At 40.1% G+C, this 25,553-nt stretch overlaps 1 protein-coding gene across 11 annotated transcripts in view; it reads left to right on the top strand.

Moving 5' to 3' along the window:
- Positions 1 to 25,553, top strand: part of MID1 (midline 1) — a 389,100-nt gene that overhangs the window by 249,696 nt on the left and 113,851 nt on the right. For 6 of the 11 annotated variants that reach the window (XM_015443459.4, XM_015443457.4, XM_045384113.3 and 3 more), the window contains one exon: positions 8,060 to 8,775. In XM_015443459.4, the coding sequence (XP_015298945.1) occupies positions 8,116 to 8,775 (660 nt within the window). In that variant the 5' untranslated portion in view covers positions 8,060 to 8,115. The remainder of the gene's footprint in view (positions 1 to 8,059; positions 8,776 to 25,553) is intronic. The other 5 variants (XM_074030121.1, XM_074030120.1, XM_005592944.5 and 2 more) reach the window with 1 other exon arrangement.

Genomic DNA, 25,553 nt, shown 5'->3' with positions numbered 1-25,553 from the left:
TAGGATGGTGGCAAGGGTTGTGACAGTGTAAGCTGGAGATTAAATGCTATGTCTGAATGGACTCGCCAGGTCAGTATTTTTGCCTCTTACTTCAGAGGAGGGAGCAAAAAAGATGAATCTAACAGACATGAACCCATTTAACTTCTATGCCCTTGGTCTGCAACAATAATTCATAAGAGCACCTATCCTGAGTTCCCCATCTCCCTTCTCAAGCCCAAACCCTAAAACTGAGGAAGTCCCTAGGTCCTTCCTCTTCCACTGGGAATTTTCTCCTTCAAGATGTTTCCTCTCATATCCTGTACCTTGGACAAAAGAACACCTTCCTTTCTCCAGGAAAGTCCTCCTCCTGGGATGAGTGTTTTCTCAGGATGAAGACACCTGGAGCCTGGAGGGAGCAAGGGGCCACCTGCTCAGGCAACTGGATCAGCCAGATCATCTTAGCCATCACCTGGGTACCAAGGTCCCCATCATTCTTACAGCCCTCACTGCTAGCTTTCCATCTTTCTGTTGATTAATTTTCCTTAACCCCAAAGGCATATGCCTCTTACATCCAGTTTTTATCATGGGGAGTTTCAAGGGAGTTGGTCATTTGTCTCAGGCCACACATTCATGACTAGCCTCAAATTTAGACTGTGAATGTTTTATCTCCATGTGAGATTTGTGTTTGTGTGTCTGCCTGCACACGTGCATGTATGTTCCTGTATCAGCTCCAGAGTGAATCCAACCATTTTGAAAGAATGAGATTAATCACATAACTTTAAACCCTAGGTCCTATTACTAACTATTCTGTTGTGTACTAGGAAATAATATTTTAAAACAAAAATTTTAGTTATTTTGTACATAGGAGAATTATATCACTTTGTGTTTTTCAGTTAAAAGGGTTAAATGTAAAAATTTAAGATATGTCACACGTTTAGAGCCATCTTTTAAAATAATTCCTCTTTGTTGAATATGAAGTCACCAAATCTAACAGTGGCCAGACTATCTGGGCCTCCTAGGAGGTTCTACTCTCATCTTAAACAAAGAAACACACACACACACACAGAAAACAAAGAATCCAAACATGAAACCAGAAACATATAGGAAAAATTATTTGTTCTAGGAAGCAAAACAAAGGCAATTGCTAAGAGCATCAAATGATCCCATTTACTGAGTCACTGGTATAGGCCATGAATGATTGGGAATAAGATTGAAGGCATAGTTTGGGAGAAGCTAGAGCAAGGCTTTTAAAGGAGAAAAGGTGACCAGATTCATACTTTGAGCAGCAGGGAGCTGCTGAATGCTTTGTGCCTTTGAGAGGAGTGACAGGAAAAAGCAGTGGTGCCAAAAGCATGTTGCAAACATTCAGCTGAAGGAAGAAAGACTGAAGGTGAGAATCAAATTAGGAGGATTTTTTGGTAATGGTGTAGGAATGCAGCAAGGAGAGTCTGGATCAACACAGAGGCAGTGGGAACAGAGGGAAGGAAAACAGTGCAAAGGGCTCCTGAGGACTGACACATATATGTCTTAGCTAATGATTTGGATTTGGGGGATAGAGGGTATGTTCATTTCCTACTGATGCTGTAACAAGTTAACACAAACCTGATGGTGTTAAACAATGCAAATTCATTATCTTACATTTCTAGAGTCAGAAGTCTGACACAGGTCTCACTGGGCTAAGATTAAGATATCTTTAGGGCTGCATTCCTTTTGGGGGCCCTTGGGGATAATTCATTTCCTTGCCTTTTCCAGCTTCTAGCCTGCATTCCTTGGCCTGTGGCCCCTTCCTCCATCTTCAAGGCCAGGCATGGCTGGTCAAGTCTTTGTCATATCTCATCATTCTGACTCTGACTCTTCTTCCTGCCACTTCCACATTTAAAGAGCCTCGTGATTCCTTTGGGTCCACCTAGATGATCCATGCAACTCTCCCCATCTCAAGGTCAGCTACTTAGCAATCTTAATTACATCAGCAACAATCAGTCCCCTTTGCTCTATAACCTAAAATATTCACAAGCTCTGAGGAGGAGGCTGTGTATATCTTTGGGGGCCATAATTGTGCCTCCCCCAAAGAGGGAGGAGTAGAAACTGTGGTGTCTGCCGTCTGGTGACCAGGAGGATAGAAGCGCTGTGAGGAGACACCAGGAACCCTGTAGAAAAGACAAAGACCGGCTCATGAGGGAAGAGGATAAATCCCACGTGATGTGCATTCCAAGTCTGAGGCACTTGCAGTACATGAAGCAAAGAACTGTTAGTGCTAAACTGGGTTCCAGAAAGGGATGGCATCTTGGGATACAAGCCTAGCAGTCATTCTCAGAGAGGCAGTACATGAAACAAACAAAAAACTGTATGGCCCTGTCGTTATTTTTATAAAGCAAAGTTCCTTCTCTTGAGCAGATGCCACTACCATGCTTCTTGTACTTCCCAGCCTGTGGAGCCAAGAGCTAAATAAACCTCTTTTCTTTATAAATCACCCAGCCTTAGGTATTCTGTTATAGCAACACAAAATGGACTAAGATACACATCATGAGAGAGGAAAGGAAAGGAAGAAGAGGGAGGTGTGAAAACATTTACTTCATTATTTTCCATCAAAACATCTGTTTATTAATTTTCCATTTTAAAGAAGTACTTTCCTCATAAGTCTTGAATCTATAAGAAAGTTTCTTCAAAAGATGTATCCAATGCTTCCCACAATGTGGAGCTTCACTGTAATCTGTCACTAAAGACTCTCCTGCCTAGGAGAGTGATTAGAGTGAGTGCTAGAGGGACTGTAGGGAATATCTGTGGACACTCACCCATGGATACACAGACAGCTAATAAGTAGCAAAACTGCAGAATGTCTTAGATTGTCCAATCACCTGTCTATCTCTCTCCCCTTTCATTCATTATTCTGTGCTCTGTTCTAGATGTCTGAACCATGGAGAGGCAGAGGTGTGAGCTGTGAGCTGTGATTTGTTGCCATTCCCAGTTTGTTGCAAGGGACTCTCAAGATTATCTAGATCCTCTTCTCAATGAGGACCAATCTGCCCACTCACAAAAATGTTAAGCTGTAGGATTTCCTGACAATATGCATGTGTGATTTCCTTTTATTGAAGAAAAAACAAAGAAGCTTTTTTTTTTTTTTTTTCGAGGCGTGGAAATTACATTATGACAGTTAAGAAAAGGCAAAAGCTGCTGTTTTATGATATTGGGTTTTTTTTGTTGTTTTTTGTTTGTTTGTTTGTTTTGTTTTGGGACGGAGTCTGCTCTGTTGCCCAGGCTGGAGTGCAGTGGCACAATTTCAGCTCACTGCAACCTCTACCTCCTGGGTTCAAGTGATTCTCCTGCCTCAGCCTCCCAAGTAGATCGAATCACAGGTGCACACCACCACACCCAGCTAATTTTTTGTGTTTTTAGTAGAGACGGGGGTTTTACCATGTTGGCCAGGCTGGTCTCGAACTCCTGACCTCAAGCAATTCACCCACCTTGGCCTCCCAAAGTGCTGGGATTACAGGTGTGAGCCACCGTGCCTGGCCTATACACAAAGCTGTATATTTGTGTGTGTGTGTGTGTGTGTGTGTGTGTAGTCAAAAGAAAGATAACATTTTGCATAAAATTCCCACCCACGTACCACTATCTGCTTGGTGAATCCCTGTTCATCTTTTAAAACCCACTTCATATTTTACCTCCTTCAGGAAGCTTCTCCCTGTCTCCTCTTCCCCTACATAGCGTTGATTATTCCCTGTCTGTCTTTGGCATGCATCTTTTTTATGTTACATTACAGCTTGTTCATTTTTTTTTTTCTTGAGATGGGCTCGCTCTGTTGCCCAGGCTGTAGTGCATTGGCATGATCATGGTTCATTGCAGCCTCAGCCTTCCAGGCTCAAGCCTCGGCCTCCCAAGTAGCTGGGACCACAGGCATGTGCCACCACTCTTGGCTAATTTTTTCATTTTTATTTTTTGGTAGAGATAGGGTCTCACTATGTTGCCCAGGCTGGTCTCAAACTCCTGGGATCAAGCGATCATCCCACTTCAGCCTCCCAAAGTGCTGGGATTACAGGCATGAGCCACCACACCTGGACTTGTTCATATTTTCTCTCTCAGAATGAACCATAAGATCATGGAGACAGGGGCCAGGTGTTACCAGTACTTGTCTCAGGACCAAGTACATAGATGAACTTAAATATTTGATGAAAGAATGAATGGCAAAAAAAGAAAAAAAAAAGGAATGAATGGCATTTTAATTTCTCCAAAAAGATATTTTAAAGAAAGCTAGAAAATAAACCATACTAAGTTTCTTTTAGAAGAAGGAACGGAATGAGTACAAATAAGATACTGTTGAGTCATGTAACAAAAATGATATCTATACCATTGTAAAACCTTGGTAAAAGTGGAAGAAGTGGGATGCACTATAGATATCAAACCAAAACCCCTTCCTTTTTGGTAGCATACAGGCAAAAGATTTAGAAAATTGGCTGAACTTCACTTACCACATCTGAGTATTTTGTCTTCACCTAATACAATTAACCATTTACAGTGTAGACACTTGCATAAAGCACTATGCCAGGTGCTATGGCAATAAAAGATCTAGTTTTGAGCAGCTACTATTAAATCATTCTTACATGAGTTTCCCCTAAGCACTCGAGTCACATAATTTCCATTGATGTCAGATTGAAAGCCTGTTGCATATCATTTCTCGTTAGCACTGGAAACTCGTGCTTGTCCAAGTCTTGCTCCACCATCCTTGCCGCTGTTGCCCACACAGCATTTTATTCATACCTCTCTGAGAATGATTTTCATTTATATTCTGGTTATCTGTATATGCCTCTATCTTTTAATACATGGCTCAACAAAATAAGATCTGCAGGCCAATGCTGGCCTGTGACCTGTTTTTCCAAATATGGTTATGTTGGAACACAGCCATACTCATTCCTTTATGTATTGTGTCTGATTGCTTTTGCACTACAGTGGTAGATTGAGTAGTTGCAACAGGGCCCTTTTGGCCCACAAAGCCAAAAATGTCTACTGTTTTACCCTTAATAGAAAAAGTTTGCTGATCTCTGTTCTAATATATTGAGAGATCCTTAAAGTCAAGGGCTATGTTTGATTCTTTTTGGTTTTAGCTGGAAAGTCAGTACATTTAATGGAATCAATGAATGTTTGAGTCCTTTTGTGTGCTGGGTGCTGTTCTAGGTGTTGGTGGTACATTCTTCCAACAGCAAAGCAAAATCTCTGCTTTCACAGAGCTCATATTCTAGTGTTGAGGACAGTGGGGACAGAAGGAGCAATAAGCAAACTAAAAGAATATGTCAGTAATAAATATTATAAAGAAAAATAAACCGAGATGGGGGAAGAATTGCCACGATGGGTAGGTGGCATAGTGGTAGAAGGGGAATTGGTTTTATATGGGTTCAGAGAGAAAGTGACACTGGAGCAGAGAGTCATGTGGATTCTGAAGACCTTGCAGGGGCGAGCAGGGGATTGATGTGCTTGGCATGTTTGAGGAGTCAGAACGAGGCCATGTGCCCAGAGCAGAGAGAGGAGTGGGTAGCATGGGAGGAAGTGAGCTCACTGTCTGAGTCTTTGTTTTCTGGGTCTAGTTTATTCTGGTGAATTTCTCTCTGGGTGAAATGGGAAGCCCTTACAGGGCAGAGCAAGAGGAGAGGCATGTTCTGTCATGTTTTAACAACAGGCTGTCTGGCTTCTGAGTGGAGGATAGACTATAGGGGGAAGGGCAGGAGTGAACAGAAGCCAAGAGATCGTTTAGAAAGGTCTTATGATAGTCTACATAAGAGATGATGCTGGCTTGGCCCGTGATAATAGAGATGAGGTGATGTGAACCCCAGATTCTGGCTTCTTCAGCTAACTTAGTGCCTGGCACACAGTAAACATCTGTTGAAGGAATGAATAAAATGTCAGTATTTCCACTGAGGTCTCTCCAGCGGAATCCTTTCTAGAAATTCTCATCACACCTCTTTGGGATGGAATCCTGGCACCTGCATTAAAAATACAGTCATCATAGCTCTCCAGACATAATTTGATGCTCATCCTTCTATTGAGATTCATTGGTAGGCATTCTTGTTTTATCCAAGAACAAAGCAGACCAAAAGGGCAATATTTTTCCTTTAATTTATATGCTTTTGATGAGAAGGTGGAAGAACTTTGATTTAAAGATAATTCTACATTTTTTTCTATGATTAACCAAAATAATTATTAATAGGTAAAAAACTTTCCATTTCTTCTGAGCCATCTATAGGAACAGGTAACTGAGACCAAGTGGGGATGATATGTTTCTTACAACAGCAACCCTAGGGTTTCCATTGCAGGTTATAGAAAGATGTACAAGCTTTAATATTTCAAGTCACAGTTGCTCTTTTATTCTTTCCTATGTAGTAAATACTAGTGAATGGCTGAAGATTTTTTAAGATACCAGACTTTTATGAAGCCAGTAGCTATTTAATTTTTAACAGGCTCAGGACATACTTTATACTTTTAATGATCAGTTACCATTCAGTTGGTAGCAAGATGAGCATTAATTTCACCAAAGCACCATATGGTATTTCTGAGGGATGCTATTTCAGAAGGGGTCAGGGTATTCTAGAAACCGTAAATTTTGTAAATAAGCAGAGGTATGAATACAAACGATTGATTGTCAGAATCACTAAACATAGCTTTGGATGTGAAGCCTTCCCATAAATCCGGCTGAGAATGCTCTCCCCACCACCCCTGTGGGTGATTTGAACCTCCCAACCACTGGGTGAACTGCACTGTTCTCCCACAGCCTGCAGTGGGCTGCATCTAATATTCCCATCACTGGTCTGCAGACCTCTGCTAATGGTCTTGAAAGGGAGAAGGTTCAAAGCGGCTTGGTTCCCAGGCCTGCTAATGAGCATGAGGCCTCTTCACCCTTAATGAACTGGGGTTTGTGTGGAATTCCTTCCACTACCCTTTTTGATGGGAAGGCAGATGAGAGTTCACAAAAGCACTCAGGTCTTTATGGCGAGGGGAGCAGGCAGCTGGGCCACCCTCGGGTGGCCTGGAGGGGAGCAACAAAGCTGGCAGAGGTCGTACCCAGGCCAACACAGCTCTAAGTGTGAGGCTAGACCTCCCGCCAGCCTGACCTTTTGCTGGCAACAGTGACAAACCCGTGATGGGAGTTTTTTGGCCAAAAGGGTCCCTCAGCAGGTTTGTAAGCCTCCTTAAATTGTAATCGTTATCATTGTCATACTGTAATTGTTATCATTGTCATAACATAACTTATCAAATGAATATGATAACCACTGAAATCCTTATTCTAATTAACTAAATTGTTGCTCTAAATATTAGTCATTGGTACTCAAACTTACTGCAGCCACCAAAAAAGCCCCCAGATATTTTTCTCCGCTTCGTTCTGCCTACCCACGTCCCACTGCCGGATTATACAATAGAATTATTCAGAAGCATAATGAACACATGCCAGAAATATTGCCTGTATCACAATCATCTTTGTGAAAGTCAATGTTTTTTCTCGGGAATATATTTTGGAAAATGACATCCCATACTTAAACACGATCATCTCTGCTGAAATCCCTGCATTTGATTTCATATACATTTCATGTCCATTTCTATAGTTACTGCCTTCCCACCGTTCTGAAACCTGGTTTGGTATTGCCAAAATAAAAGTAAAAGTCCTTAAATCTCATATACATTAATATGTAAGTTTATAAATTCAAATTTATAAAAGACTCTATTGATGAATATTTCTACATTTTAATTTTCTGTGCAAGGTTAAACCTGACTCTGACACAATAAGATTATTCTGATTAAATACAAATTATGGAAATTACAGTTTCAATTACTTTCCAGTTTTGAATAAGGCCTTTTAAAAAACAAAATTGCAAAAACAAAATTGTAAACTTTCAGTTACTGAACTTCGAGAAAATATTAACTGGTATATGATGGCTCAGGATGGCTCCCAGTGAATAGAAAGAGAATTATTTGGAATGTACACACACTTACCCTTTCATGACCTGTGTTTGGAATTATTCTGAGATGCATTCAAAGCTGACACCCCCCCATGGTTGACCTCCCTGTGCCTAATCAGATCTTACATTCTTGTTTCCAGATAGCTGATCAGCTTCCTTGGGTTTTGCTGATGACACAAGAGAGCTTTGCCTGAAGATGGAAACACTGGAGTCAGAACTGACCTGCCCTATTTGTCTGGAGCTCTTTGAGGACCCTCTTCTACTGCCCTGCGCACACAGCCTCTGCTTCAACTGTGCCCACCGCATCCTAGTATCACACTGTGCCACCAACGAGTCCGTGGAGTCCATCACCGCCTTCCAGTGCCCCACCTGCCGGCATGTCATCACCCTCAGCCAGCGAGGTCTAGACGGGCTCAAGCGCAACGTCACCCTACAGAACATCATCGACAGGTTCCAGAAAGCATCAGTGAGCGGGCCCAACTCTCCCAGTGAGACCCGTCGGGAGCGGGCCTTTGACGCCAACACCATGACCTCCGCCGAGAAGGTCCTCTGCCAGTTTTGTGACCAGGATCCTGCCCAGGACGCTGTGAAGACCTGTGTCACTTGCGAAGTATCCTACTGTGATGAGTGCCTGAAAGCCACTCACCCGAATAAGAAGCCCTTTACAGGCCATCGTCTGATTGAGCCAATTCCGGACTCACACATCCGGGGGCTGATGTGCTTGGAGCATGAGGATGAGAAGGTGAATATGTACTGCGTGACCGATGACCAGTTAATCTGTGCCTTGTGTAAACTGGTTGGGCGGCACCGCGATCATCAGGTGGCAGCTTTGAGTGAGCGCTATGACAAATTGAAGGTTAGTCCGATCCGCCTTAAGCCAACCCCTTTCTGCCAGAAAATGTCATGGAAATAAAAAGTGTATTCACTGCTAGCTACCTGACAGGTGAAGGTTTTCTCCTCACCTTTGTTATCTGATTAGTTTTAGCATGTTTTTGGCAGCCTATAAATGTTACACAATAAGGGTATCTTATAAAAGTTGACTGCTGCTTGTAATTTTAGTGTTGTCAAGGTGAGGGCAAATTCTAAAAATCTGGATCATTTTCAATCCGTGCAGTTTTTCTGGATCATTTTCAATCCTTACAGTTCTTCCAAAGAGAGTGCTGCCTCTCTCTGAGAGAGAGAAAGAGAGAGAGAGAGAGAGAGAGAGAGAGAGAGAGAGAGAGAGAGAGAGAGAGAATGACAGATAAAATCTGGCTTTGGGCATTTGGGGAACATTTACTTTTCTCACTCATCTGGGAAAACTAATTCACTCTCATTGTACCTGTATCTAGTTACTGCACAAACAAAGGAATAGAGGGAAGAATGTCTGTAGCAAATGTGGGATTTTAGGGGACACGTGACCTTTTATTCCTTGTGTAAATGATATCCAGCTTATTGGTGACACGCAGTGCTCTGACAATCTCAGGTTTCACGAAAGAATTCCTTTTCGTGTAGACTCTTTATTCAGTAAGGTTACAGTCAAGACTATTTGAACTTCATTTTTTACATGAAATTATTAACCTAACTCCAGCTTGGGGGATAATAATTAATATGACTATATGTGAAATAAAAGGATCACTTTCAAGGCAGGGCATGGTGGCTCATGCCTATAATCCCAGCACTTTGGGAGGCCAAGGCAGGCAGATCACTTGAGGTCAGGAGTTCAAAACCAGCCTGGCCAACATGGCGGAATCCCATGTCTACTAAAAATAGAAAAATTAACCAGGTGTGTTGGTGGGTGCCTGTAATCCCAGTTACTTGGGAGGCTGAGGCAGGAGAATCACTTGAACCTGGGAGGTGGATGTTGCAGTGAGCCAAGATTGCGCCACTGCACTCCAACCTGGGCAAAAGAGCGAGACTCTGTCTTAAAAAAAAAAAAAAAAAAAATTGCTCTCTAGGTATGGATGGAAAGCACCAGGGAAGAAATAAAAAGCCAAGTCTCCAGATGTTTGTTCAATTTCAGGTAACAGTGGGTCTGATTATTGAAAACTCAGCTGAGAGAGTTTGAGTGAGATACTATGTTCACCAGCTAATTTTAGATCATAAGACACCAATTAAAAGAAAGGAAGTATAAATTAAAAGCTCTAAGTAAATATATATTGAAGTCCTTCCTCTTGGGATAAACACATACCATGTTGTTGAGCAAACAAAATGAATCACATGATCAAAAGAGTGTTATCACTTAGAAAACAGTGTCACCTTTAACAAATGGTTTCTATCACCTCTCCTTAGCGCTAATGAGTGGTTGTGTTTACTGGGACCACATAGTTTATTTTGTGACAGTGGGATTAACGGACCACATCTGGGATTTGGCTTTGCTATTTCTTGACATGTTGAGGGAAACCGATATGCTGAAGTGAATTCCTGCTTCTCAATGTCACTTGGGCAACAAAAGCATCACCTGGGCAGCATGTTTCACTTCAAATATCCAAAGAATTACTGGTGCAAATCCATCTTTAAACCATGTAGAGGAAGTCAAGCACAAGGACTCAGGTGACACAGACAACGGAAGACAAACGATGACAGGCTTTCCAGAACAGTGCATGGCAGCACCGGAGAAAAGTACCACCAAAGTTAATCATAGTAAAGGCAATGCATGTATGAGCTGTGCCTCTAGAGCAAATTCTGCAGAAATTGATAAGGCTATTAATTTTTACAAACCAAGGTAATCTTTTTTCTTTACCCCTTTTTTTGTTGGTGGTGGAGCTGAAGGGAGAATATTTAGGATAACTGAACAGAGATGTTTGATTTTTGTTTTCCAAAATGTAAACATGCTAGATCTTTCTTTATCAAAAATGTTCCTTTGATTGGATTTGCACTACCTTTTAATGATTGTTTGTTGAAACACCACAATCATAATGATGTTCAATATTTAACAACTCCCAGGCTTGATATTTATTTAAATCTTGTAGTCAAGTTCTGCTCAGTACTCATGGCCTGTCACAGCAGAGTTATTAAATATTTACATAACATCTTCAAATTTGTGAAGAAATCCTGTCATGCTCTAGCATGACATGAAAAGAGTTTCGTTTTTTTGATTTTTTTTTAATCAAAAAACGAAACTCTTCAGGTACAAGCCCTGCACACTTTAATTGAGCCAGTGGCTTATCGGTTGTTGTACTGTCACATGGAGGGCCTGATAATTAATGATGTGGTTTCTTTTTATTTCCTAGTTACAGAAATATAAGCATATAAACAGCATCCAATGCACCAAAACACATTTACAGCCATTCAACAAGATATACTTATGAGCATTTGAACAAATAGCTGACCAACATAGCATGTTTGTTTTAAAACATGCCACTTATGTTAGAATTTTAAAAATAATAACAGTTATGACATTTGGATGTCTGATATTTCAGTTATCACATACTTATGAACATATGTACATCTTTGTTTTATTTAAAACCTAAGGACAATGTAAATGTTGATTTTTGAAGGAAGTAATAGCATACCAAGAGGACCAAAACCAAGGAAGTATGTTTCTGGTAACTACTACTTTGGTCTGAAATGTACTCTGAACATGCATTTTTCTGTAGCTCTAAGATCTCATATAGATGTGGATTTGTGATGATGTGGGAACACAGATAAAGCATGGAGGAATTTGAGGATGCTTTCATTGATAAGACAATAAACTTGCTTTATTAATTTGCATATGTAAGGACCCCAGTGTCTTTGGAAACATTTTTGTCCTTCTGTTAGTAAAAGTCCATTATATGAAGAAGGGAATTCTGCAATTATTGTGAAGAATAATTTCTTATAATAATACTAAACTTTGGGGGACATATTTTACTCATTAGATCTCAGTATAAGAGATGTGTGTTTATATAAAAAAAATTGGAATATCATTTTGTACATTACAATCTTTTTCTAAGTGTAAAAGAAGAAAAGATAAAAATTCCAACATGTAGAACTCGTACAAATAAAATCATCCACATCATGTAAAATAGCATCATGTCAGTAATCTAACGCTTTTGGAGACTATGCATTGAGAGGCACTCATGAAATATTGAAGCAAGGCGAAAATTAAGGTAGCATTTCCTAAACTCTACTAAGATGAAAAGAGAAAAGTTTTCCTGCCAAGTGCAAAGGTCTCTAAGTGGAGCGTATCCATAATGTGGACATATCTTCACATCATTTTAATTGAATTTTTAAGAAGCCTCTCAGTCCTTCACACTTGGAGAAAAAATTTGATTTGTGAACCACATAACATATAAGAGAATTTAATATAATTAATGCATTCCAGAGTTTTCAAGGAATTAAAATTCAGTAGTTCCTCTTTTTCAGTTCCAACATACAAGGTTGGAGCTCTTGTTTCTTTTCTCTAATTACACCTATAAAAATATACAAATTGAAAAAAACTGACCTTTCCTTGCCTTTCAGTTTCAGCATAGCCCCTTCAAATTAGCTGAAGCTGAAGTTCCAAACTATTGTTTTGCCATTCTTATTCTAAAGGCTGGCTGAGGAAGTTTGTTTGTATAATGCATGTGTCAATGGATCATCCCATTATAATTTTTTAATAGTTTGATTTAAAAATTCCAACTAAAGCTCAGCATTTCTATGTAGCACTTTTTATCTGGAAGTGAAGACATGAGATTTCATTCTTGGGTTTAATTTATAGATTGTAAGGTTCTATGTTTGAAAAATCTTTCCCAGTTTGCAACTAGGAAAGTTGTAAGTGTATACTGAGCTAGACTTTTTTTTATTAGAATTTCTATAACTTGTTTCTTCTTTGAAAACCAGTAGCAGGCATAGTGCAGGTTCTAGTGCTATGGTGTGTGATGCACACACATATTTGCATATACATATACATACATGCATTTATTTAATATTATAATCTTCCTGAATCTAAAATGGAGACAAATTCAAGTGACTGGTATTTTCATTAGGGATATTTCATTCTGCAGGCAAGAGATGACAACAAACATAGCAGTAATAACTATATTCTGATCACGCAAAATATTTTATCTATTCCTTGAATGTTTGGTAGATGGGTACAAGTCAACTTTGAACTTGGTATATTTTTTGTGGGAAGAGTCTTATCTTGAAGGGTTTTTTTTTGAAGTTACAAATATGTGTATTTTTAAAAATGTGTCTTTCTGTTTATTGATTTCTAGTTTAAATCCCTTAAGATCAGGGCTCAAGATAATTGCACGTGGTCTCACTTATGGATGCAGTATCCCTTAATAAATATTAGAATAAGTTTATTGTATCTTCAAAATTTCCATAAGCTCGTTAATGTTTTCAGTCTGTGTAATCAATTAATGACTAGTAGAGGTGCACTTAGGCCTTCCACTTGGAGAGTGAAATTTTCTGTTTTTTTTTTTTAAACTTTAAGTTCTGGGATACACGTGCAGATTTATTACATAGGTATACATGTGCCATGATGGTTTCCTGTACCTATCAACCCATCATCTAGGTTTTACGCCCCACATGCATTAGGTATTTGTCCTAATGCTCTCCCTCCGCTTGCCCCACACCCCCGACAGGCCCCAGTGTGTGATGTTCCCCTCCCTGTGTCCATGTGTTCTCATTGTTCAACTTCCACTTATGACAGAGGCCATGCAGTGTTTGGTTTTATGTTTCTGTTTCAGTTTGCTGAGAATGATGGATTCCAGCTTTGTCCGTGTCACTGCAAAGGACATGAACTCATTCTTTTTTTATGGCTGCATAGTATTCCATGGTATATATGTGCCACATTTTCTTTATCCAGTCTATCATTGATGGGCATTTGGGTTGGTTCCAAGTCTTTGCTATTGTAAATAGTGCTGCAATAAATATATGTGTGCATGTGTCTTTATAGCAGAATGCTTTGTAATCCTTTGGGTATCTATCCAGTAATGGGATTGCTGGATCAAATGGTATTTCTGGTTCTAGATTTTTGAGGAATTGCCACACTGTCTTCCACAATGGTTGAACTAATTTACACTCCCACCAACAGTGTAAAAACATTCCGATTTCTCCACAGCCTCGCCAGCATCTGTTGTTTCCTGACTTTTTAATAATTGCCATTCTGACTGGCTTGAGATGGTATCTCATTGTGGTTTTGATTTGCATTTCCCTAATGACCAGTGATGATGAGCTTTTTTTTTCCCATATGTTTGTTGGCTGCATAAATGTCTTCTTTTGAGAAGTGTCTGTTCATATCCTTCACCCACTTTTTGATGGGGTTGTTTTTTTCTTGTAAATTTGTTTAAGTTCCTTGTAGATTCTGGATATTAGACCTTTGTCAGATGGGTAGCTTGCAAAAATGTTCTCCCATTCTGTAGGTGGTTGTTGCCTGTTCACTCTGATGATAGTTTCTTTTGCTGTGCAGAAGCTGTTTAGTTTGTTTAGATCCCATTTGTCAATTTTGGCTTTTGTTGCAATTGCTTTTGATGTTTTAGTCATGAAGTCTTTGCCCATGCCTATGTCCTGAATGGTATTACCTAGGTTTTCTTCTAGGGTTTTTATGATTTGGGGTTTTACATTTAAGTCTTTAATCCATCTTGAGTTAATTTTTGTATAAGATGTAATGAAGGGATTCAGTTTCTGTTTTCTGCATATGGCTAGCCAGTTTTCCCAGCACCATTTATTAAATAGGGAATCCTTTCCCCATTGCTTGTTTTTGTCAGGTTTGTCGAAGATCAGATGGTTGTAGATGTGTGGTGTTATTTCTGAGGTCTCTGTTCTGTTCCATTGGTCTATATATCTGTTTTGGTCCCAGTACCCTGCTGTTTTTGGTTACTGTAGCCTTGTAGTATAGTTTGAAGTCAGGCAGTGTGATGCTTCCAGCTTTGTTCTTTTTGCTTAGGATTCTCTTGGCTATATGGGCTCTTTTTTGGTTCCATATTAAATTTAAAGTAGCTTTTCTATTCTGTGAAGAAAGTCAATGGTAGCTTGATGGGGATAGCATTGAATCTATAAATTACTTTGGGCAGTGTGGCCATTTTCACAGTATTCATTCTTCCTATCCATGAGCATGGAATTATATTCCATTTGTTTGTGTCCTCTCTTATTTCCTTGAGCAGTTGCTGGTTGCTGGTAGTTCTCCTTGAAGAGGTCCTTCACATCCCTTGTAAGTTGGATTCCTATGTATTTTATTCTCTTTGTAGCAATTGTGAATGGGAGTTCACTCATGATTTGGCTCTCTGCTTGTCTATTATTGCTGTATATGAAGGCTTGTGATTTTTGTACATTGATTTTGTATCCTGAGACTTTGCTGAAGTTGCTTATCAGCTTAAGGAGTTTTGGGGCTGAGATGATGGGGTTTTCTAAATATACAATCATGTCATATGCAAACAGAAACGATTTGACTTCCTGTGTCCTGTTCGAATACCCATTATTTCTTTCTCTTGCCTGATTGCCCTGGCCAGAATTTCCAATACTATGTTGAATAAGAGTGGTGAGAGAGGGCATCCTTGTCTTGTGCTGGTTTCAAAGGGAATGCTTCCAGCTTTTTTTTGCTGAGAGTGAAATTTTCAAGTCCTCTTCATAGCTCTGTCATTTTGCTTGCTTTAGGCCTTTTGAACCTGTTATTAAGAACAATATGGTTGGGCATGGGGGGCTCACACCTGTAGTCCCAGCACTTTGGGAGGCCAAAAAGGAGCATTGCTTGAGCTCAGTTGTTTGAGACCAGCTTGGACAGCATAATAAGACCCTGTCTCTACTAAAAATAAAAACAAAAATAAAAGTAAAAATTCAGCTGGGCATGGTGGCATGTACCTGTGGTTCCAGTTACTCTGGAGGCTGAGGTGAGAGGATCACTTGAGCCTGGGAGATCAGGGCTGCAGTGAGCAGTGATTACACCACCATACCACTACACTCCAACCTGGGTGACAGAGCAAAGACCCTGTCTCAAAAAAGAAAAAAAAAAAAAAAAGAAGAACAATGAAAGTTAATATAGGTTTTTTGAGAGGTCATAAAAAATTAAGTTAATATGTGTTTAATAAATTAAGGTAATACGAACAGTAACAGTCTCTGCCTTCATGGAGCTTATAGTCTAGTAGGGAATTCCAACAGCTACTAAATACTTTCTCTGTTGATGGTGGCGGGAAGCACATTGTGCCCAAAGCAAAGGGCAGCCCTGAGAGATGGAGAAAGGGTTCCCAGAAAAGGGACCACTGCTCCTACCATTTCCAAGCCTTGTATTAGAAAACAATATTGAATTTACTAGATGTTTGTAAAATCCCTGTTATCAGTCATTCCTTTTTAACTTTTTACTATGCATGATGTTCTTTTTTTTTTTTAATTTATTTATTATTATTATACTTTAAGTTGTAGGGTACATGTGCATAACGTGCAGGTTTGTTACATATGTATACTTGTGCCATGTTGGTGTGCTGCACCCATCAACTCGTCATTTACATCAGGTATAACTCCCAATGCAATCCCTCCCCCCTCCCCCCTCCCCATGATAGGCCCCGGTGTGTGATGTTCCCCTTCCTGAGTCCAAGTGATCTCATTGTTCAGTTCCCACCTATGAGTGAGAACATGCGGTGTTTGGTTTTCTGTTCTTGTGATAGTTTGCTAAGAATGATGGTTTCCAGCTGCATCCATGTCCCTACAAAGGACACAAACTCATCCTTTTTGATGGCTGCATAGTATTCCATGGTGTATATGTGCCACATTTTCTTAATCCAATCTGTCACTGATGGACATTTGGGTTGATTCCAAGTCTTTGCTATTGTGAATAGTGCTGCAATAAACATACGTGTGCATGTGTCTTTATAGCAGCATAATTTATAATCCTTTGGGTATATACCCAGTAATGGGATGGCTGGGTCATATGGTACATCTAGTTCTAGATCCTTGAGGAATCGCCATACTGTTTTCCATAATGGTTGAACTAGTTTACAATCCCACCAACAGTGTAAAAGCGTTCCTATTTCTCCACATCCTCTCCAGCACCTGTTGTTTCCTGACTTTTTAATGATCGCCATTCTAACTGGTGTGAGATGGTATCTCATTGTGGTTTTGATTTGCATTTCTCTGATGGCCAGTGATGATGAGCATTTTTTCATGTGTCTGTTGGCTGTATGAATGTCTTCTTTTGAGAACTGTCTGTTCATATCCTTTGCCCACTTTTTGATGGGGTTGTTTGTTTTTTTCTTGTAAATTTGTCTGAGTTCTTTGTAGGTTCTGGATATTAGCCCTTTGTCAGATGAGTAGATTGCAAAAATTTTCTCCCATTCTGTAGGTTGCCTGTTCACTCTGATGGTAGTTTCTTTTGCTGTGCAGAAGCTCTTTAGTTTAATTAGATCCCATTTGTCAATTTTGGCTTTTGCTGCTATTGCTTTTGGTGTTTTAGACATGAAGTCTTTGCCCATGCCTATGTCCTGAATGGTACTACCTAGGTTTTCCTCTAGGATTTTTATGGTATTAGGTCTAACATTTAAGTCTCTAATCCATCTTGAATTAATTTTCGTATAAGGAGTAAGGAAAGGATCCAGTTTCAGCTTTCTACTTATGGCTAGCCAATTTTCCCAGCACCATTTATTAAATAGGGAATCCTTTCCCCATTTCTTGTTTCTCTCAGGTTTGTCAAAGATCAGATGGCTGTAGATGTGTGGTATTATTTCTGAGGACTCTGTTCTGTTCCATTGGTCTATATCTCTGTTTTGGTACCAGTACCATGCTGTTTTGGTTACTGTAGCCATGTAGTATAGTTTGAAGTCAGGTAGCGTGATGCCTCCAGCTTTGTTCTTTTGACTTAGGATTGTCTTGGAGATGCGGGCCCTTTTTTGGTTCCATATGAACTTTAAAGCAGTTTTTTCCAATTCTGTGAAGAAACTCATTGGTAGCTTGATGGGGATGGCATTGAATCTATAAATTACCTTGGGCAGTATGGCCATTTTCACGATATTGATTCTTCCTATCCATGAGCATGGTATGTTCTTCCATTTGTTTGTGTCCTCTTTTATTTCACTGAGCAGTGGTTTGTAGTTCTCCTTGAAGAGGTCCTTTACATCCCTTGTAAGTTGGATTCCTAGGTATTTTATTCTCTTTGAAGCAATTGTGAATGGAAGTTCATTCCTGATTTGGCTCTCTGTTTGTCTGTTACTGGTGTATAAGAATGCTTGTGATTTTTGCACATTAAGTTTGTATCCTGAGACTTTGCTGAAGTTGCTTATCAGCTTAAGGAGATTTTGGGCTGAGACAATGGGGTTTTCTAAATATACAATCATGTCATCTGCAAACAGGGACAATTTGACTTCTTCTTTTCCTAACTGAATACCCTCGATTTCTTTCTCTTGCCTAATTGCCCTAGCCAGAACTTCCAACACTATGTTGAATAGGAGTGGTGAGAGAGGGCATCCCTGTCTTGTGCCAGTTTTCGAAGGGAATTTTTCCAGTTTTTGCCCATTCAGTATGATATTGGCTGTGGGTTTGTCATAAATAGCTCTTATTATTTTGAGGTACATTCCATCAATACCAAATTTATTGAGCGTTTTTAGCATGAAGGGCTGTTGAATTTTGTCAAAAGCCTTTTCTGCATCTATTGAGATAATCATGTGGTTCTTGTCTTTGGTTCTGTTTATATGCTGGATTATGTTTATTGATTTGCAAATGTTGAACCAGCCTTGCATCCCAGGGATGAAGCCCACTTGATCATGGTGGATAAGCTTTTTGATGTGTTGCTGAATCCGGTTTGCCAGTATTTTATTGAGGATTTTTGCATCGATGTTCATCAGGGATATTGGTCTAAAATTCTCTTTTTTTGTTGTGTCTCTGCCAGGCTTTGGTATCAGGATGATGTTGGCCTCATAAAATGAGTTAGGGAGGATTCCCTCTTTTTCTATTGATTGGAATAGTTTCAGAAGGAATGGTACCAACTCCTCCTTGTACCTCTGGTAGAATTCAGCTGTGAATCCATCTGGTCCTGGACTTTTTTTGGTTGGTAGGCTATTAATTATTGCCTCAATTTCAGAGCCTGCTATTGGTCTATTCAGGGATTCAACTTCTTCCTGGTTTAGTCTTGGAAGAGTGTAAGTGTCCAGGAAATTATCCATTTCTTCTAGATTTTCCAGTTTATTTGCGTAGAGGTGTTTATAGTATTCTCTGATGGTAGTTTGTATTTCTGTGGGGTCGGTGGTGATATCCCCTTTATCATTTTTAAATGCGTCGATTTGATTCTTCTCTCTTTTCTTCTTTATTAGTCTTGCTAGTGGTCTGTCAATTTTGTTGATCTTTTCAAAAAACCAACTCCTGGATTCATTGATTTTTTGGAGGGTTTTTTGTGTCTCTATCTCCTTCAGTTCTGCTCTGATCTTAGTTATTTCTTGCCTTCTGCTAGCTTTCGAATGTGTTTGCTCTTGCTTCTCTAGTTCTTTTAATTGCGATGTTAGAGTGTCAATTTTAGATCTTTCCTGCTTTCTCTTGTGGGCATTTAGTGCTATAAATTTCCCTCTATACACTGCTTTAAATGTGTCCCAGAGATTCTGGTATGTTGTATCTTTGTTCTCATTGGTTTCAAAGAACATCTTTATTTCTGCCTTCATTTCGTTATGTACCCAGTAGTCATTCAGGAGCAGGTTGTTCAGTTTCCATGTAGTTGAGCGGTTTTGATTGAGTTTCTTAGTCCTGAGTTCTAGTTTGATTGCACTGTGGTCTGAGAGACAGTTTGTTATAATTTCTGTTCTTGTACATTTGCTGAGGAGTGCTTTACTTCCAATTACGTGGTCAATTTTGGAGTAAGTACGATGTGGTGCTGAGAAGAATGTATATTCTTTTGATTTGGGGTGGCGAGTTCTATAGATGTCTATTAGGTCTGCTTGCTGCAGAGATGAGTTCAATTCCTGGATATCCTTGTTAACTTTCTGTCTCGTTGATCTGTCTAATGTTGACAGTGGAGTGTTGAAGTCTCCCATTATTATTGTATGGGAGTCTAAGTCTCTTTGTAAGTCTCTAAGGACTTGCTTTATGAATCTGGGTGCTCCTGTATTGGGTGCATATATATTTAGGATAGTTAGCTCTTCCTGTTGAATTGATCCCTTTACCATTATGTAATGGCCTTCTTTGTCTCTTTTGATCTTTGATGGTTTAAAGTCTGTTTTATCAGAGACTAGTATTGCAACCCCCGCTTTTTTTTGTTCTCCATTTGCTTGGTAAATCTTCCTCCATCCCTTTATTTTGAGCCTATGTATGTCTCTGCGTGTGAGATGGGTCTCCTGAATACAGCAGACTGATGGGTCTTGACTCTTTATCCAGTTTGCCAGTCTGTGTCTTTTAATTGGAGCATTTAGTCCATTTACATTTAAGGTTAATATTGTTATGTGTGAACTTGATCCTGCCATTATGATATTAACTGGTTATTTTGCTCGTTAGTTGATGCAGTTTCTTCCTAGCCTCGATGGTCTTTACATTTTGGCATGTTTTTGCAATGGCTGGTACCGGTTGTTCCTTTCCATGTTTAGTGCTTCCTTCAGGGTCTCTTGTAAGGCAGGCCTAGTGGTGACAAAATCTCTAAGCATTTGCTTATCTGTAAAGGATTTTATTTCTCCTTCACTTATGAAACTTAGTTTGGCTGGATATGAAATTCTGGGTTGAAAATTCTTTTCTTTAAGAATGTTGAATATTGGCCCCCACTCTCTTCTGGCTTGGAGAGTTTCTGCCGAGAGATCTGCTGTTAGTCTGATGGGCTTCCCTTTGTGGGTGACCCGACCTTTCTCTCTGGCTGCCCTTAAGATTTTTTCCTTCATTTCAACTTTGGTGAATCTCGCAATTATGTGTCTTGGAGTTGCTCTTCTCGAGGAGTATCTTTGTGGCGTTCTCTGTATTTCCTGGATTTGAATGTAGGCCTGCCCTACTAGGTTGGGGAAGTTCTCCTGGATGATATCCTGAAGAGTGTTTTCCAACTTGGTTCCATTTTCCCCCTCACTTTCAGGCACCCCAATCAGATGTAGATTTGGTCTTTTTACATAATCCCATACTTCTTGCAGGCTTTGTTCATTTCTTTTTCTTCTTTTTTCTTTTGGTTTCTCTTCTCGCTTCATTTCATTCATTTGATCCTCAATCGCTGATACTCTTTCTTCCAGTCGATCGAGTCGGTTACTGAAGCTTGTGCATTTGTCACGTATTTCTCGTGTCATGGTTTTCATCTCTTTCATTTCGTTTATGACCTTCTCTGCATTAATTACTCTAGCCATCAATTCTTCCACTTTTTTTTCAAGATTTTTAGTTTCTTTGCGCTGGGTACGTAATTCCTCCTTTAGCTCTGAGAAATTTGATGGACTGAAGCCTTCTTCTCTCATCTCGTCAAAGTCATTCTCCGTCCAGCTTTGATCCGTTGCTGGCGATGAGCTGCGCTCCTTTGCCGGGGGAGATGCGCTCTTATTTTTTGAATTTCCAGCTTTTCTGCCCTGCTTTTTCCCCATCTTTGTGGTTTTATCTGCCTCTGGTCTTTGATGATGGTGATGTACTGATGGGGTTTTGGTGTAGGTGTCCTTCCTGTTTGATAGTTTTCCTTCTAACAGTCAGGACCCTCAGCTGTAGGTCTGTTGGAGATTGCTTGAGGTCCACTCCAGACCCTGTTTGCCTGGGTATCAGCAGCAGAGGCTGCAGAAGATAGAATATTTCTGAACAGCGAGTGTACCTGTCTGATTCTTGCTTTGGAAGCTTCCTCTCAGGGGTGTACTCCACCCTGTGAGGTGTGGGGTGTCAGACTGCCCCTAGTGGGGGATGTCTCCTAGTTAGGCTACTCAGGGGTCAGGGACCCACTTGAGCAGGGAGTCTGTCCCTTCTCAGATCTCAACCTCCATGTTGGGAGATCCACTGCTCTCTTCAAAGCTGTCAGACAGAGTCGTTTGCGTCTGCAGAGGCTTCTGCTGTGTTTGTTATTGTTTACTGTGCCCTGTCCCCAGAGGTGGAGTCTACAGAGACAGGCAGGTTTCCTTGAACTGCTGTGAGCTCCACCCAGTTCGAGCTTCCCAGCAGCTTTGTTTACCTACTTAAGCCTCAGCAATGGCGGGCGCCCCTCCCCCAGCCTTGCTGCTGCCATGCCGGTAGATCACAGACTGCTGTGCTAGCAATGAGGGAGGCTCCTTGGGCGTGGGACCCTCCCGGCCAGATGTGGGATATGATCTCCTGGTGTGCCTGTTTGCTTAAAGCGCAGTATTGGGGTGGGAGTTACCCAATTTTCCAGGTGTTGTGTGTCTCAGTTCCCCTGGCTAGGAAAAGGGATTCCTTTCCCCCTTGCGCTTCCCAGGTGAGGCAATGCCTCGCCCTGCTTCAGCTCTCGCTGGTCGGGCTGCAGCAGCTGACCAGCACCGATCGTCCGGCACTCCCCAGTGAGATGAATCCACTACCTCAGTTGAAAATGCAGAAATCACCGGTCTTCTGTGTCGCTGGCCCTGGGAGTTGGAGACTGGAGCTGTTCCTATTCGGCCATCTTGCTCCGCCCCTCCCGTATGATGTTCTTTGTGTAACCCTATATAGTTTTTCAAACTTGTTCACAATAATTCCCAGTTGATTTTAATCTACAATACAGATACACTATATGATGTTTCACCATGTGGTATGTGAATAACTCGGACACATGTCTTCTAAAATGTTGTAATTATATGGAGTTTCACCAGTTCCAACTGACTCCAATATGCAATACTGTTTGTACTAATTTCATGGCAGCATTTGTTTAGTCTGCAATATAGATATGTATTTTTTCTTTTATTTTTAGTTGGACACTTAATAATTGCACATATTTATAAGATAGTCTGATATTTCCATACATGTATACAATGTGTTGCAATGTATATTTTTAGTAGTTTCCATGTGATTAAAATAAGATTTCCAGATATTTGTAAAATATATTAAAACTATATTTTAATTTTGTTAGTTTGGTACAAGGATATTTATGATAGATAGAATAAAAGAAAGCATCTCCAGGCATATGTTCTTAATGGGAAATTCAAGATAGCTTCCTTTTCCCCCTCCTCACCTGTCTATTTTCTGAATGAGTCTTCTCTCAACTCCTTCACCTGCAGAGAGCAAGGTATTATTGCCTAGTGATTTATTATTGTCAGAATCATTCTTGGTAAGCTCAGAGAGTTCGAAAAATGCACAAACAAGTACACATGGTACTTCTTCATCATGTGGCTGTGTAAACGTAATTCTTGGGCACCTTGTTAACGTTCCTGTGCTATATTTTACTCATTTATAAAACAGGGCTAATATATAGTACTTACTTTTGCAGAAAATTGGGAGAGCAAAATAAAGTGTTTCATGTAAACCCTTAGCATTGTGCCTGGCCTACAGAAAGCCTGCAACACGTGTCAAAACGACTGTTAGAAACTAGGAGGCAGAATGTGTAATGGTAAAGTGTGTGGACATTGGATGTAGACTGCCAAATATTTTTTAACCACTGCTTGTGTTATGTGTATGTAAGATAAGAGTCTATATTGTTACTTTAATGTGTTTTATAGTTCTGTTTCTGAAGCACCTGCCAAAGGGCAGAGATGTGACAATTAATAAACACTTGTTGATGGACATGTACAGAATTGATGCGTTAGGCGAGTGTTTTGGGATTCGGAGGAGGAAGAGATGAATCTGCTTTTGAGTAGACAATAAACCTTGCTTCAGGGTGGTGGGATTTAAGCTGCTTTGACAGATCTGTGGATTAAGCATCAAAGAAGAGTGAGGTGCTCTGCAGGAGTGAGACCAGCAGAGACCTGTCGGCAGGAATAGGCAAGACAGCTTTGGAAGTTTAGACAATCCTAGCTAGAGCACAGGGTGCCAACTGGGGAGCCAGGAAAGAGGATGTTGGAAGAGTCACCTAGAGGGGAGGTCTTGAAAGTCTTTAAATGCAAGGTTAAGGGTTTAGGCCATTTTTACTATTTTCTATAGAGTAATAGTGAAGTTTTTTTAAATTTTATTTTTAATTTTTGTAGAGAGAGAGAGAGAGAGGTTAATGTATATTTTCTGAAATAAATTTCATGTGAGAATATAAGAATGGATAGGGTTACTGTGTTCATGGAAGAAATAAAAGGGGGAAGAGACATTCACATTACTTTAGATTTTGTAGTCTCCTTTTTAATTAGCAAAAAGAAGTAGTATCACAGGTCAAAAACTACCACCCTGTCAACAGAAACATATAAAAGTGTGAGATTCAGGGTCTTGCTCCATAAAACTAGGAAGAAATAGGAGATGTCGTTGCTGATTGGCTCTTAGGTCCAGACACAAATGTGATTCTTTTCCTGCTTCTCTAGGGCAGTAAGACACAGTGGGGACAATGCATGGTTATTTCTTCTGGCTTTTCGATTCACAATAAGGAGAATGCTAATGCCCACTATAAACCAAAATAGTGTTTTAGAGCCAGAAGCAACCTTGGAACTCACGTCATTCCATCCTTATTCTGCAGATGAGGAAAGTAGAGCTGAGAGTAGTAAAAGAAGTTTTCCGCAATTACCTAGTGGGTTAGTGACTCTGAACTAGGACTAGAGCACAGTTCCCTGCTGTCCAGTTTTGTGTCTTTCCTGCTACTTCCTACTGCGGTTAACAGTGCCAGCCAGCACAGGCAGGATTGCCTTTTGAGTGGTTCTGAAATTTCTGACATCTCTTCTGATGTTTTCAGGAGTAAACACAATGATTTTACGGTAATTTTTAAAAACCCACTTGGCCTGGCAATAAACCACCATCATGGGTGTAGGATGATGCCTTACCATGCTGTCTGGGAATTATTGCAGAGATGTGGCTTTGGAGTGATGCCTCCAGGGCCACCAAAATAAGTTGCCTAGAAGATGTTCCCATGCTGATATTTTCTATAGCTGAGCCAGTGTAGATTTGGTTGTCTTGAAGGGCCAGACTTCATGCCTGGAGCTGTGTTCATGTACATGGACCCAGACAACCTCGGGGACACTGCAAAAGAAAGCAGAGTTAGGACAGTGATGTCAATGAGGAAACAAAGGAATCGTGGTTGCAGCTTAATGGGCTCACTAATTCCCTTCTTAGGATAATTGTTTTCCTGAATGTCTTAATATATACATTATTCTTAGACTGGTAAATTTTTTGACATCGCCATAAAGTGGGCATAAGTAGTCTGAGAAAGTGAATGTGGCTAAAGATTTGATTTATTTTCAGTATGTGGCATAAACATCCTGGAAAAATCTGATACAAATGCAATTGCAAAAATCCACTTAAAACTTAATCACTTTATATTCTGGACTTTTGGGTATGACACAATGTTGTTGCATACCCATGAGGTATGGCCTTTAAGCTGACAAAGGAAAACACATTTTGCATGTCTCATCAAAAAGGAAAATGCTTGTAAAGTGCCGAGCATGGTGACTAGCACATAGTAAGTGTTGGATGTACATGAGGTATTATTTTATCTGGGCATTTACTGTTACAATAAAACCTTCATTGGTGTAATCCAATCGTGGATTTCTTGACAGTATCATAAATTACTCAGTGGTTATAGGGTTGATATGTGTTTCTGGCGGCCATGGGAAACTTTGAACAACTCTCAAAGGAATTATAATTGGGTGAAAACTTTGATTTGTCCTTTCTAAACCAAGCTAAGTAGTAAAATGAACTTTTAAGAAGCAGTGAGTGGTGAATTGAAAGAAATGGCTTTAAAAACAAGGCCCAATTTGAAGTCTGGGGATGCGGGTGGCAGGGGCG

Source organism: Macaca fascicularis, chromosome X (assembly GCF_037993035.2).
Source record: "Macaca fascicularis isolate 582-1 chromosome X, T2T-MFA8v1.1".
Taxonomy (NCBI): Eukaryota; Metazoa; Chordata; class Mammalia; order Primates; family Cercopithecidae; genus Macaca; species Macaca fascicularis.
This window is presented reverse-complemented; position numbering and strand designations above follow the sequence as displayed.